The sequence below is a fragment of the Stegastes partitus genome, unplaced genomic scaffold, assembly GCF_000690725.1.
Source record: "Stegastes partitus isolate 25-593 unplaced genomic scaffold, Stegastes_partitus-1.0.2 Scaffold1300, whole genome shotgun sequence".
In the NCBI taxonomy this organism is placed as follows: Eukaryota; Metazoa; Chordata; class Actinopteri; family Pomacentridae; genus Stegastes; species Stegastes partitus.
The window spans coordinates 1-16,126 of NW_007579031.1; the positions used below are offsets into that span (position 1 = coordinate 1).

General features: G+C 39.8%; 1 protein-coding gene across 1 annotated transcript; it reads right to left on the minus strand.

Moving 5' to 3' along the window:
• Positions 1-448: 448 nt before the first annotated feature.
• Positions 449-13,259, minus strand: LOC103369528 (PDZ domain-containing protein 7-like; the record flags this gene model as incomplete). Its single annotated transcript, XM_008298267.1, has 15 exons — positions 13,097-13,259; positions 11,737-11,874; positions 11,481-11,655; positions 11,216-11,392; positions 9,548-9,695; positions 7,834-7,894; positions 7,544-7,721; positions 5,601-5,827; positions 5,351-5,515; positions 3,985-4,100; positions 3,778-3,869; positions 2,916-3,007; positions 2,422-2,493; positions 1,374-1,979; positions 449-549 (listed from the first exon to the last, which is right to left on the minus strand). Coding segments are annotated over exons 1-15 (2,511 nt in total), but the record flags the coding sequence as incomplete, so codon positions are not given.
• Positions 13,260-16,126: the final 2,867 nt, after the last annotated feature.

The following is a 16,126-nucleotide window of genomic DNA, read 5'->3' on the forward strand; positions in this document are numbered from 1 at the left end:
ACTTGCTTGCAGGAATGTTGATTATAAAATTGTTTCGAACCTGATTGTGAGTTGTCAGGATCAGTTATACTACTATAAACTAAAAGCCACCTAGCGCCATCTTTTACTGCTGATATCATCAACTGATATTTTCCAAAAGTTGGTTTTGGCAAAAACTTGCCAACTTAAAGAAATGTTAAATACAAAAAATTAAAAAAACTTAATAAGTTATTGGGTGCGACTTGCAATGATAAATTTAATTATATTGTCAAAAGTTATTGTTGTGTACTGCTGAAACACACAAAAATGTGAAACTACTGCAGTCCATCCTGTCATCATTGGTCTTCCATCACACTACAAACAGTACGATAATGGAAGAGGATAATAAAATTGGGTTCTGTTAAGTATTTAAAAGGTATTTAAAGTCTTAGCTTAAACCTGGGTCCTGCATAAACCGCTGACATGTTACCTTGAGTACTTCACAGGTGGAGGCAGCTCCTCCAGGAAAGATCTTCTCGATCTTCACCACCGGCTGAACCTTCGACTCCATCCCGCCAGAAATACTGATGCCTGCAGCATCACGACAACAGAAGTCAGTCGTGTATTTCAGATTTGTGTCCCTGCAGCACCACATGTTTCTCTGGCAGTGATTTTTACTAACAACCAAGTTATGGAAAGCAGTACATAGTTCACCTACCTACAAACAGACAAGACCAAATGCACACTGATGCTGTGCAGCGTTATTCTGTCATGAAAGCTTCAAGTTGGCATCGGAAAAATCTTGTAATTTTAAAACACTGAAAAATTATGCGCATCCAAAAAAATTTGAATATTATAAAAGCATTTTTCATCCGTTTTTTAGAAAATGTGAATGTGAAAATTGAATATATATAAATAGATTCTAGACTCGTACACACATCAAGTAAAATGTCATAAGCATTTTGCTTTTTTAAGTTAGATAATTATGACCTACAGCTTCAAAAAAAAAAAAAAAAACTTTAAAATGGCAATTATCTGAATATTTCATTTTGACTTTGAGTAAATTACTATTCAGTTGGTATAAATACCGTGCAGCTCTTTGTCTAATTCAGTACACAAAACCACAATCATGGAGAAAACTGCTGACTTGAAAGTTTTCTCTTTAAATTGCTGAAAAGGCTGGCTGTAGGCAACGTGCTGCATCGAAGTGCATTCATTTACGTGTAATGAATATAGAGTATATATACGGAAGCCTTTTTAGGAATTAAAAAAAAATACATTTTTCAAAATATTCTAATTCTTTGAGATGCACTCGTGAAAGAAGAAGCAGAAAAAGTTTAGAAAAGCAAACCTGGTTTCGACGTAAACGTTTTGTCTGCTCACACATTAAATCCGACCTGATGAAACCTACTTACCCAGAGACTGCTTGGTCTTGGAGATGCTGACGGTTTGGAGCTCGTACTCCGGTTCAGGCTCGGTGCCGTTGCTCTCAGAAGCGGTCTGATGGCCGTTCATCTGTTCACTTCCCACCTGCTTACCAGAGCTTGAGCCAAACACCTGCGACAACAAGGGCCGACTCCTGCGAGCGGCGCTCTGCAGCGTAAACACAGAGTCTTTACTCCTGTCGCTGCTTTTCTCTTTTTTGCCTTGAGAGTGACCGTTTCTGAACTGGGGGCGTCCCCTTTCTGAGTTCGTATCTGAAGTGGAGTGCAGTGAAACCTCGTCGAAGTGGACGGAGCGAATCGTTCCGATATCTGTCCTAAGAGGAGGCCGGGAGTCGCTGCTGCGAGCCAGCAGCCAGTTGGGGAGCATCGGACTGGCAGCGGGAGGTCTGAGGTCTCTGGACTCTGTGTTGTATCCGTCCACCGGTATGTCCAGCAGAGGCGTGAAGGACCTGGAGGTCTGGGGTCTCTCCCTGGAGCCCCGCTGCCCTGTCACGCTCAGTTTCTCCAGCTCCTCCAGCAGGTGGCTCTCTTTCTCCACCTCCTCGGCACTGTGGAGCTCAAAGCCTCCTCTGTAATCTGGAGGGAAGACAAATGTAACATTTTCATGCTCAAAATGTAGTTTGAAAGGTTTTAGTACAGAGTGGGAAGTATGGAAGCCCACTTTTGCCAGGAAAATATAAAATAGAATCTGTATATATCTTCTGTTTTTGACATACTCAATAACTATAATGTCTGAATATATCACAGGTTTGACTTGACTTGAGTATTTTTATGTTTATCAGGCCCTTTTCTTTGCAAAAAATTGGCTTCCATATTGACAATCCCTCCCTCAGCACATGCTATCTAACTTATGTCTATATTTAGAAGCAAGAAAACAATTTCCAAACATCAAAACAACATTTTAAGGACTAACAAACAGTCAGCCTTAGGAAGAGAAAACCTGAGAGAACCCAAGACAAAAATAGTAATAAATTCACATTGAAACACATTTAAATATTATCGTAGTGAGCGTCCCGACCTGGGATGGGGGTGATGAGGCGCCGTTTGGGTGCTCGACCAGAAGTGGGAGAACGAAGAGGAGGAGTTCGAACTTCAAAGCAGAGACGAGAGGAAAATGGTAAAAAAGTATGAAATAACTGCATTTTACAGAAGAGAGCATTACTATCCATGTGTAAATTCACCATGCCTCATCAGTACATGTGAAAGCTGCACATTGTCTTTATTATTTCTTTATTTTTAGCCTTATTGTAATTCTTGTCCTGCTCCTTTAATGGCTCATTTGCATCCAGCTGCTGTAACATGTAGATCAAGTTATCTCATCTTATCGTATTCCATACATTTCTGAGTTGCATTAAACATTATTTATAATACAAAGGCACATTTTCTGAAAATCTTGAAATCTACATCATGTCAAAAAAAACGAGCCGTGGCTTTAAGAAGTGAAATAACACTTATGCAATTGTGCAAAAGCAGCTGAGAAAAATCTGTATTTTTTCTAACTGTTGCACGCACTTGATCGGTACTTGAGGATGTCGTAGGCTTCCACTTCGATCGCAGTCACCATGTTATTGAAAAGACTCAGATCAGAAGGAGGAAGCAGCATTCTGAGAAACAAGACGACATGACAAGAAAAGAAAAAATGTAATTAGTTGCCGGCGTGTCATTGTGAAACATTTGGATTTCAGCTGATTATCCTGCACAAATCCTTAAGCCCCTTCTGGCAGCATTTGTAACACCATTGTTTCTCTGCATGGATTTACGTGCCGAAAGATGTGGAGCACAGTTTATTTATTATGTGGAGGCATGAAGAAAGCCCTTAGAGTGAATGTGCATCTCTGTGTGTATTTGAGCTGCAAATTCAAGCTAATGTGGACTACATTGATCACAGTTTACCTAAATATTAATCACAGCATTAGTAGCTGTATTAAAGCAGGATTTGGAGAAAAAAAAGCCAATGGTTTTTCTTTACATATTCGACTCCTCGGGGCTGCAGGGTGGCGCAGTTGGCTAGCACTGTTGCCTCGCAGCAACAAGGTTGCCGGTTCGTGTCCCGGTGGGGGCACTGGAATCTTTCTGCGTGGAGTTTGCATGTTCTCCCTGTGCAGCGTGGGTTCTCTCTGGGTTCTCCGGCTTCCTCCCACAAGTCCAGAAACATGCTGAGGTTAATTGGTGATTCTAAATTGTCCGTAGGTGTGAATGTGAGTGTGCTTGGTTGTCTGTCTATAAGTGTAGCCCTGTGATAGACTGGTGACCTGTCCAGGGTGTCCCCTACCTTCACCCTAAGTCGGCTGGGATAGGCTCCAGCCCCCCCATGACACTAGTGAGGATTAAACGGTGTATAGATAATGGATGGATGGATTCGACTCCTCTTTACCTGACTTCTCTCAGCAGCAGCAACTTTTCCGGTCGGTCCAGAACAACCAGCAGGTGGCGTATCAGGTTCTCCACTGAGCGTTCTGCTACGTACTGCGAGAGTCAAAACAGCAGATCAGTGTAGTTTGTATTTAATGAAGTCGGCCTAATTAATTGTGTAAATTTAGAGCTGAAAAGTGAGGAATAAGGTTAAGACAAAGCTTCCTACCCGTCGGCACGTCTTCATCACTTCGGCCACCTCCTCCTCCGTCAGCAGCCTGCGGGCCATGTCCTCCACCACTCCCAGCATCTCTGAATTTGGCATCGCACCGGCACGTCGTCCCTCTGAAAACACCACAAAGTAGAATCAATGTTCTTTTACAGCAATAGGAGCAGATTTGGCCAGAATACAGACTTTAAAGATCTTTGTGTTTGTTTGGGGTCAACTTTTTTTTCCCATTTATTATTATCAGTAAATCCCATGAAGTGGATTGAACATTGACTGTGTAGAATAAAAGTGAAAGAAACATAAAGTTAGTAGGTGATGTCTGACCTCTGTGACCGTCCTGTTCTGCTTCAACAATTACCATGGCAACAACACATCAGCATCACAGCAGCGCCCAGCAACAAGAAACAGTCACAGAAACGCTGACACAAGCTCATTTAGCAATGTTGCCAAACCTGACAAATCTGTACATCATAAATCATCAGGGGCCTTCTGCTCCACCATCTCTGATTTACCTGAAACTTTACTATGAAAATGTAAAATGTTATCTGTGAAATTTCAGGTTTAGATTTTAGATTTCATTGATTGGCATTTAAAGAAAAAAAAGTCAGAAAGTTTAGGCTGTATCACACGATATTTTATACATATTTATACATATATTTTGCACCTTTTTTGTTTCTCTTTGCCAAGCTCTACTATTTGAGTCAAGATTAAAGTTCTGAGATGGACATGAGAAAACACTTTTAAAAACACTGCTTTAATACCACTTGAGAAAATGACGTTTTTACTTCAAGCTCTTTAGACGAACACTCTTTACTCATTACTGACTCTTTCAATCTTAAATACTGTCAATCCAATCATCTTCTGTGGGTATTTCTGGTCTTAACCCCTTTCTAGTATCGACTTTTCTATTTAGGTGTATATAAAATAGACAGCTAATATTATTGGTAGCCTTATTTGCCCATCACAAGATAAAAGGACTGTAGTTTAAACAGAATGTCCAAACAAAACGTTTATTGCAAAATCTTATGTACCTGCTGCCAAGAATAATTAATAATATAAGACCAAAATATATATTTTCCGCAGAAAACCCACAACATCTGATTTGGTACGTGTCATTTGAATCAGGATAATGAAATATTGCATGAGGTTTTTCCAACAAAATTCTGTCCATAAAACTGAATTGGAAGTTTTAAATAGAAGTTTTGTCTCACCTTCAGTGAATTACATTTTGTTTACACAGTTTTGCGTGAATTTATCCCAACAGCAGCCAGCGTCTTCATATTTACACGTCACATAGAAAGCCACCTAATCACCTGTTCACTAAAACAACATCTTTAGTGCAGTTTAGGGTGAAAACTGAAGCTACCTTTGCCAGCCTTTTCCACAGACGGAGACTTGGAGCGTCCTCTGGAGGTGTCTCTCTTGCGTCCTCCTTTGAACAGCAGGTTAACGAAGGTCTTGGAGCGCTGCAGGGTGCTCTTCTCCTCCGGGTCCTTCCCTTTCTGCTTCTTCTCCTTCTTCTGCTTGATCTCTATGACGTAACAGCAGCAGCCGGTCAGTTATACGATTTAACCATCCCGCCCTATCATGAACTTTCTTGTGCGTTCATGGCTCACCTGCCACTGTGACTTGGCTCTGCGACCTGCTGATGGGTCGGCTCGGCCTGCTGAGAGCCAGAAGCACCGCCGTCTTGGTCGACTCTTTCCTCCCGTCGCCGTCCTCTCCGCGAATCACCGTGTCTTTGAGCAGAGTTGTCGGTCCGAGGCTGCGAGTCGTGTCTGCGGCCGTCCTCTGAGAGGGAAGGTCCGTCTGGATGGCGGTTTCAGTTCGCTCCGACTCGGACCTGCACAGAAAAAACTCCCACAATCACCTCGAGTCTAGACTGCACATCTGTTTTCTTTGCGTCTCTGTAGAGCAATGAAACCATCCCAAAAGTAACACAGAGCAAGTAAAATGTTCTATCAGGGCTCCACAATTATGGCCAGAATGATAATCCTGATTATTTTCATCAACACTGGGAGCAGGATTATTTATCAAGACTATTTAATGATTTAAGGGACAACATATTTTACTGCACTTTCACATTTCAATGTTGCGAACATTCCTGCTAATGTACAAATCTCTGTTTCAGAATAAGACTTTAAATAAGTTTCTGCTTCACCTGAATTTAGTGCATCTGCTGGAGGCAAAACATAAATAAAATCCTACCTAAAACATCACTGAACATCTGCTTATAAATAGGTGCCAGAATTTACTAATGTTCCTTAAATGCCTCACACAACCTTAGGTCGATGCTAGCTGGGCAGCTGTCCATAGAGAAGTGTCAATTCTCTGCTCAGCTACTGCAGCGCGTCAAGTTAGACGGATGTTTAACAAAAAATTACTTTAAAGAGAGTAAAATAAGGTGCTTTACTCTCAAATTCATACACGCTAACACAAGTTATTTCACCTTCATGATCTAATTCTATGAGCAAAGCATGTTAAATGTCAAGTTGATAATGTTTATTTAATTGTGAGAAATCAAAAGCATGATTGTAAACAAAATTGGATTAATCGTGCATCTATACGTTCTATAAAATATTGTGTTGTTACTTCCAGTATTTGTTAGCGCATTTCTTTTCAGATACGTGATACGCAACAGTGATGGCTTCATCGATCTAGTAAGGGGACGTATTCTTTCATTCACATGCACTTCTCATTTCCATTAATGTTGTTCACGGCTTCATTCAAACATGACAGTGAAGGATTGGACAGTACATCAGTTAATACATACGACATAATAATGCACCGGTAAACAAAGACTAAATTTAAACTAAGAGCAAGCTTATCACACTGTCCAAATAACCAATAGCCTGGTTTACTTATGATTTCCTAAACACTGAAAATTCTGTCCACACTTGATGATAAACTAACTGCGAGTTTACCAACAGTAAAATAAAAATATCCTGCATGTAACAAATGATTTATCTGCAGCTGAGTAATTATTGCAATCACTTATATTGTTCTACGTGCACCACTGTTTGGTAGAAGCTCATATGAATCCTGCTGCTGTTTGCTGCTGCAGGTATTTGATAAACTCAGAGGAAAAACTCTTACAAACAGCTGGAAGCAACAAACTAAACTTCAGCGCCTGGTAAAGTTTGATGAGTTTCATTAATCTGAGGTGTTGGTCTCTGTCTTAACTGCAGTAAACTTTGATTTTTGTGGACATTTCAGTTTGTAATAGATGTGAAATCGTAGCACAAAGTAAATGAGAAACGTGTTTTACGATTTTAGCAGCAAACTGTCTTTTGCTTTTTTTGTTTTTGGACAAGTATTGGTGGTTAAATATGGAAAATGCCCTTCCTAAATCGTTTTACACACCTCAGAGTCAGTGAGTTGTGCATACCGATCGGCTAATGAGACTTGAGCCATGTTGAAAGTGTAACAGGAATCTTCCCATCACGACTTTTATGTGTTCAGATGCCATCGGATTAAAGAAGTGCATGTCAGCTTAAGATGATTGACCTAAATGTGGTTAAAAAAAATAAAAACTTAAAACAAATGAGCCGACCCTGACCTCTGGTCCTCGGTGGAGATGCAGACGTCCACCATGTCTGAACCAAACGGGAGGCTGGGAGGGAACATGACCTGCGATAAGCCGCTCAGAGAGCTGACCGGCGTCCCCGAGGACAGCGAGGAGGCTGATGAGTTGGAGTCTGAACCCTGGGAGGAAGATTTCTGAACACCGTTTGCCACTGAGGGAGAAAACGAAGCAACTCTTACCTAAACACATCACTGAGTATCTTGTGTTCGTCATAGATTGACTGATAAGGAAACAGGATTGCAGCTTCTCTAAAACATACGTACATTTATTGAGCCACCTATATTCTGCCACCATCTCCTTATAGGCAGGGTATCGTCCTGCTTCCTGTGAAGACATGGCCGCAGATATGCAAATGAGATACAGTAGAGATGCTGAAACTTTTATAGGATCGCTATATTTGATAAAGAGTAACTCTAGAACCGCACACAGATCCAAAAACACGCACCACTTCCTCATCCTGCTCAAAAGATAAACACATTGCCCTTCTCGACTTTCCAGTAACCTCTGACAGTCGGGGCTGCTTTCTAACTTTCGATTTCCACGTTGCATAAGCAAAAGATCCCAAAACAAAACTTGCACAAAACGCAGGCCTCTATGCTTTGATCAGCACCTGATCCCGGCCGCCTGGTGAATAATGCACACGGCCTGGCTATTTTTCACAGCGCGAAACCCAAGCTCCGACAAGTAAAGTGAGCGAGGAATATTACGACTGCATGCCAGCTGTCGGCCCTGCCACACACACCGCCGTCGTCGTCGTCGTCCGCCGCGTAGCGACTCGCGTGGTTTGCGTTTGGTTTGTCGTGCGTGTGTGAGAATTCAAGATGAAAGGTATTCAACAGGTCAGAGAGTTAACGCATGTCAGGTCATCTAACCGCGGCGGTAATGAAAGAGCCGACATGCTTTCTAATAACAAAGAGTCATTATGGAACGCGATACAGCCTCTTCGGCTCAACGTTCACACCGAATCCAACACCAAACATACCCACATTCAGCTGAGACGACTTTAATTCTGCTAACAAAGTGTGATTAGACGAAGGTCTTGTTAACAAACTGTGCAAAACGCACCCCTTTAACATTTGAATTTGAATCCTGGTGCTTTTGTTGGTTTTATATCACATCAAATTACTTTCTTGATGACTTTGGGTTATTTCTCATTTTGCAAACAAGTAATAAGCAGTTTGTTTGAACACTGTGCTCCGACAGGCTGAAATGTTAGTTTTTAATTTTTAAAAAACTACATTCATGACAGCTTCATTTCTGCACAGATGTCCTCAACTGCTCCCTGTATTTATTTCTGCTACATCTGTGACAGTTTTAATATAAAACACAAAACATTTCTGAACAAAATTCTTAGATTTCTCTCTAGATTTAATTCCTCTACATCCCCCTGTTACAGCTGAAGATATTGATCACTGAAAAACACTCAGAAACATTCAGTCTCTTTTAAATATGACGCTTAAAATGAACAAAATGCATCACTGTCATGTTATAATGTAGAATTAGCAGTGGGCTGTGCATTTACAGTAACATAGACACTAGTGAATTTGTTTAATTTACGCTTTTGTGCACAGGATTTTAAAAAGAACTCTTTCAGGACTTGCATTTAACAGTTACTGCATTCTGCACCAAAACTTCAATGATTAATAGATTATCTGATAAGTAATTAGAATAGAATACTTCATTTATTTATTTTTATGACTATCACATCAATCGACAAGTATTTTGATCAGTTTGATTAACAAAAAAAAGGTTAAAATTCTGCCTGCAGCTTGTTAAATGTTCATGTTTTCTGTTTTCTTTCTTCCTCGGTGACAGTAAACTGAATATCTTCTGGGTTGTGGACAAAACAAGACATCTGAGGCTATTTGGGAAACAGTGATCGACATTTTTCACTATTTTATAAACCCGACAACTACAAAACCAGGCAATATTTGACAGACAGAATTATCAGTACCTGCATCACGCCACCATTCTCACCTTGATGGTCAGCATGATGTGAGTGTGGCTCTTCAGCACCTCCACTGCACTGCTGTGGCTGATGTCCTCGAAGCTCACTCCGTTGGCAGCCAGGATCTGGTCCCCCATCTTTATTCCGTTTTGCTCAGCCAGACCGCCTGGATCCAGTCTGAGGCGACGAGAGGGGAGATTTAGAGGTGAAACCATTTACTGGTTTAGTTTATAAAGCACTTTTTTGTCGTGTACAGAGTTTAAGTCAATACCCATCAAAAAGTAATGCATTACTTCACCTACTTACTTCATGAAGAAGTATATTTGTTTCTCTACTTGTGCATTAGTTTTGCATCATTCACTAACAATCATCTGTTTCCACGCTGCCAGTCAACAATATACAACCTTACATGAGAATCTTTGCTCTTTAAACCTCAGTTACTCAGTGGTCCTTAAAGATAAAAACAGTATTTTTTTTCTACTGTAACAGAGCAATGTACTTTATTCTACATCACCCATGATCAGAACTACCAGATTTTTTTTTTTTAATTTTCTAGATTTTAGCCACTGTTAAAAATGAAAAAGAAAACAACATAAATATAAACTATCTTCCACATAATAAATGCAAAGTGGAAAATTGTTCTTTTTATGATAACATCCTGGGATGTGTCAAAGACTAGCACCAACAAATTGTAAAAGAGCAACTCAGACTTACAATCTTAATGACAAAAATAAAAAATTTTTAAACTTTTTAAAGCTATTTTAAAAAAATCTACATCAGTCATGACTACGACTACCAAATATTCGCTCACTTTTCAGGATATCAAGCCTTTAGCTGCCAGTTTGGGTGTCTCTGTTGTTTTTTAAGGCATTATAATAATAATAAAATAACTGCTTTCCATATTAACGGTGGCAAGAAAATTTTATTATTATTGATTATCACAGTTTAGGATGTGTAAAATTTCTAAATTCCTCCTACAAATGTACATAAACACAGTCAAAGTAAAGTTATCAAAAAAAATATTAAGAAGGAAAAAGGCAAAAATGCTTCAGTGAAGAAATTTTAGCTAAAAAGCTGAATCACAGAGTCAAAGTGGCACAAAGTAGCAGGGAAAATAAAAGTAGCTGTAACTGATGAGCAACTGTGCAACTGAGTAATGCATTACTCCAAACAGTGTTTGTATATTGCTGTAAATTGAATATCTTTAGGACAGTTAATACAAAGAGCAAGACTCCGAGCAATTCAAAATGGTGTATTTTAGTACTTTTGCAAGTTTATACTGTAAATGATTCATTAGAAAAATGATCCACAGATTAAATAATAATATTTTTAAAAAGTCATTATTTTGTTCCTTCAATTGTAACGAATGTTTTCATCACATCTCATTGTTGTTGCACAGCCTTGTGGAAGAGTCCGTTAGGATTTCGCTGCTTGAACTACATAAGCATTTAACAAACTGAATCTTGAATGAAAACATTTTCTGCAGCCTTCGTGAAAAAGTGTTTATGATTAGATGTTTTTAGTGTGTTGGGCAAAAAAAAACAACAACAAAGAAAATACCTAGAAAACATAGAGGAAGCAGCAGTATGTTACAATTTTGAGGAGATCATCAAGTGGAGCAAACTTCAATCTAGGGAGGTTTTTGTATTTATTTCTCTTTTTTGTAATCCTGTGTAAACTTTGGCAGATGTACCTACTTGGAGACGTAGATGCCCAGACCGAACTCCTTCCCCCCGCGGATGTTGAAGCCCAGGCAGTAGTCGTCCGAGGTGGTGTAAAGGTGGACGATCCTTCGGAGGGCGCTGCCTGAGCTGGCCTCCGAAGGCGTCCGACCGCTCTCCTCCACCACCATCCGCCTGTGTATCAGGTCCACCCTGAGAAATGAACAGCACTCAGCATCTTAAAGCTGTTATCAATGATGTAGACAATGAATAAACATCAACAGGAGTGTTCCTTCATCACCAGGTGGTCTTCTCCTTGGAGTAGCGGATGCCGGGGACTTTGCCGACTCGCCTCACCACCATCCGGAGCCGGTTGTTGCCCGTCAGGACCTTCACGGCGCTGCTCATGGTGATGCTCTCCAGGCTGATGCCGTTCACCTCCACCAGCTTGTCTCCTACAAGCAGGCCTGCATCCTCTGGACACAAACACACAAATACTGGATAAATACTACACTGTGGTCACAAACAGCAGCTGTGATGTTATTTTCCATACTTACCTGCCGTGCTGTTGTCCTCCACCTTGCTGACAAAGATGCTGAGTCCATGTTCTGAGCCTCCGCGGACACTGAAGCCGAGTTTGCCGTCGACACTCTTGTCCACGGTGATCGTATGAAGGTCCTCGCTGTCGTCTCCACCTGAAAATACAGGCGATGTGTCAACAAACAAACAAAAAAAGTCATTAAGTAAGGAGCCTACAACATGCAAAGGTTATAGATGTTGTGCTAGAGGAAGGAAACCGTAAACATCTAAGATTCCAGCATCTCAGATGTGAATATTTTCTGGTTTCTTTCTTCCTCTATGACAGGAAACTGATTTTCTTTCGGGTTTGTCTTTGGGTTTTGTCATCTTGGCCTTTGGGGAACAACAACGGACATTTTTCACCATTTTATAGACGAAACAAATAATTAATCGAACAACAAAAACAATCAACAGAATAATCAGCAATGGAAATAATCATTAGTTACCTACAGCGACTAATTCCAACTGATCTATAGCATATTGGATAAATGATTATTAATAAATATTGTTATTTCTGGAGCTGAAAATGGTCTATTGGGGGATGAGTCTGAACATTTTAAGAGTCCCTTTTTAACCGAGAGCTGCAACGTTTAATAGAGTAACTGAATAGTTGTCAGCTGGAAAACTAAATTGACTAGTTCGAGCAACAACAAAAAAAGGCTAAACTATTTAAATTCAAACCTTCTTTAATGTGAATATAGTCTGGTTTCTTTCCTCCTCTATAAACTGAACATATTTGGGTTGTGGACAAAACAAGACATTTAAGGACGACATCTTGGGCTTTGTGAAAACCAGACTATTGAGAAAATGATTATGAGTTGCAGCCCGAGCAGCAGCTTGAGGAGGAGCACAGAGTGATTCGTTTTAATGTTGGGATTTGTGTCTCAAGCATCTTCGAGGTTAAATGTCTTAAGCTTCGGTCTATAAGGTCTGGTGTGTTTTATGTGCTTCTTTTTACAGTTGCTACTCGTCCAAAAAGATGCAAAAGATAAATAAGAAAAGCTAACTACCATCAGTAGGAAATTTACAGTAACTGATTTGTCTTATTTTCCCGTGTGGTATAAATGTATTAAATTGACTGAACAACCTTTGACTTGAATCTGCTATTGTATTCATTTTAAATACGTACTCCATTAATTATTAATGCTGGAATTGTCTCAGGTGTTTAAGTCTTTTTTTTTTGATGGCTGCAGGCTTCAGTGTAAGATGTTGTGCTTGAACTTAACTGAATTACAACCAAGACATCAAACTCATTCATCCGTCTTCTTCAGTGTTTAATCTACAACAGACTGCAGATTAATTTGCGTCCCAGCAGCAGGCGATCCAGCTGCTCCTTACCGTCCACGGGAGAGTTGATGAGGATGACCCGACCCATGGGTGAGGAGGATCGGATTCCACGCCGGCGCTGCTCCTTCTTCCGTAGGAGGTTGCGAGTAGCCGTGTGTGACCCCTGGGTCCCGGGGTGCTTCTCCCTGCGGGACGGGTCTGACGAGTGAGCCATGGAGGCCGGAGGGGTCCACTTTCACTGGCTCTCCACCGGGGGCTCAGCTCCGGGCGGAGGAGTCTGCAGCGGCATATGGCGCAGACAAGGTGGAATAATAAACAGCTGCATTTAAAGCACACAGGTGTGAGGTGGTATTTTTAGCCGCCGACTCACTGATGCAGGTGGTTTGGCGACATGGTAACTGACTCTTTGGCGTCCTGGAGTCACAATTTGCTCCATTCCTGCCCATGTTGCATCTCTCTCACCTGTCGGAGTCTCAACAAACAGACAAACCACAACGTTTCAGTTCAGTTTTTTTATCATTCAAACATGGTAAACACACGAGGGAACGGAATTTGTGTCCCACATCCAGCAGCGTACAGAATAAACAACATTTTGCAGTAAATATCTCAACATCTAAACCATAATAAATACATAAGAAAACCAAGCAGCATGTAAATAAACTAATATTGCATCAATAACCGAATGCAGTAGAAGCAGAGAGTGCAGAGGACAGACTTTTAGCCAACGAGTTCATAAGCCTCATTTTGTTCCCTTTAGGTTGTTAACATGTTTGAATCACAATAAACTGCACTGAAAACAAACACAGCAACACAATGACACACAAAAACCTGCAAAGCAAACAGAGCTGCTGTTCTGGATTCTTTGACAATCATTCATTCAGCCTTTATTTAAACTCGGAGTACACTAAATGTCGTTCTGCTTCCTCTGTATGTCCTGCATATACAGAGAAACGGACAATAAAAATCTGCTATTCTATTGAAGTATGAAGGTCTCATTTACAAAATAAGAGAATAAAACACGTCAGCACACAAAGTCAGATAACAGTAAAAAATTTTTATAAAGTGTTTAAATAAACTAATAAATCAATTGCAACAAGTGCATCTGGAAGATAATAAAATTAAAAATCAGAATCGCCCAAAAAGGTTAAAAATGAGTCAAACTTCAGATTGCTTTGCCAGTTATTCCATATTGCAGCTGCCCAGTGAACAAAACAGGATTTTCCAAAAACAGGATCTGCAGTTGTGATCCCAAGCAGCAGCAAAAACATTCTAGTTATCATTCTAATATTAATTCTCAATAGTTTGTGCAATATTAGTTCCTGCATCATGTGTAGCATTTCATTTTGTGAGGAATAGTTCATTTTCATTTCACTTTTCAGGTGCAATATAATTTTTTTTTCATTTTTTCCCCATTATCATGTGTTATTACCTCTATATAACTGCCTGCATTACTTTTTTACTTTTCTCTTCTAGCCTTATTTCAGTATTGCATCATAATTTTATTGTTTTTTTTTTTAACTTTCTAGGCACTGCATTTCTTTACGTTATGTCATTTGTTTTTTTCTGAGCAATATTTGCCACAACTTCCTTCAGGATTAATAACATTTTATCTTATCTTATGATAAGAGCTGACATTAAAAGACAGTCATGAAGTGATGTAAAGGGCTAATAAAAACGGTAAGAGCCTCGTAAATAAATAAAACCTGGTGCATAACTATCACTAGTAATAAATCTTGGTGCAGATTATTAAATAGTTCGAGAGCTGCTGTTGATGCATGTATGTCTCCATGATCCAGAACTGAAAAACAAATTCCTTGTTTTCCTTTATTCCTTAAATTAGGGATGGACAATATATCTGTGACCACATCGGTATCGGCAGATATTGGTGTTTTTTCCCATATATCGGTCTGATGAACAAATTTTGCAGACGGGAAAAGCCGATGATTGTCTGACATTAACACCTTCATCTCTACATTTGATATTGCTGCTATTTCACAGATGTTTATACTTCAATAGTCGTGGACTTGAACGTTAATTATGTTAAAATATGTTAAATTATGTTTTACTTTTGTAATGAAGAAGACTATGTGGTGTAATCTGGTATGGGCTTCTTTTGAATAGTTGTAATCTCCTCACAGTGCTTACTTGTACTCATTTTTCAGTGTGAGCAAAAATTGAATATCTACATCGGTAATATCGGTTATCGGCGATATCAGAAATCTTAATATCAGGTATCGGTATCGGCCAGAAATTTTAACATCGTGCATCACTACCTTAAATGTTTGCACTACCTTAGATGATGCAAAATTCCCCACTCTGGGACTAATAAAGGTTGATTTGATCTTATTTTTAAAAGTTGCCTGAATAAGTGTATGCAGTGCAGTGGAAAATATAATTATTTTCTTTCAAAAATATTATTATTTTCTTTTTTTTTTTTAATTAAAAAGGTGATTTTTGTCATATTTTAGCTAGCACAAGCAGATTCAAGACTTTCAAAAGCAACATTTTTGTGTCTGGTTAAAATCATGTATTTAGTTTTGTCTACACTGAGAGCTAGTTTATGTTTATTGGGTGGAAATGAGATTTTTTAAAAAAAAAACTAAAAAAAAACTCCAGAAATCTGCTCCTATCTCCGTTGCTGCTGCTGTGAGGACAGAAACAGCGTTTAATTGGTTTATTTCAGTGAGGCCTGACCCACTTACAGGCAGGATGTCACATGGTGCCGGTGCCATGGCTACATGTCACCAAACTTAACCCGTGATGAGTGTCGTCAGCTCGGGGTTCCCCCTGCGGCTCCACCGCTCCAGCACCCTGGACAGCGCCGCTAAGAAGCGTCAAAGGTTGCGTCAAAAGGCCAAATATAGCGCACTTAAGCACATAAATATCGACCCCAGAATAGATTTAATTCACTTCTCTTGGTTTAAATCGCAACTTTAGCGTTAATTCCGCTAAAATATCTCACACTAGCGGAAGAATTGTTGACTTTTTCAGCAGTATCTGAAAAAAAGACGCAAACAAGCGAACACTTACCAAACATTTCAAGCCTTGAACGCCGCAACCAGCCAGTCAGCTCTTCTAATG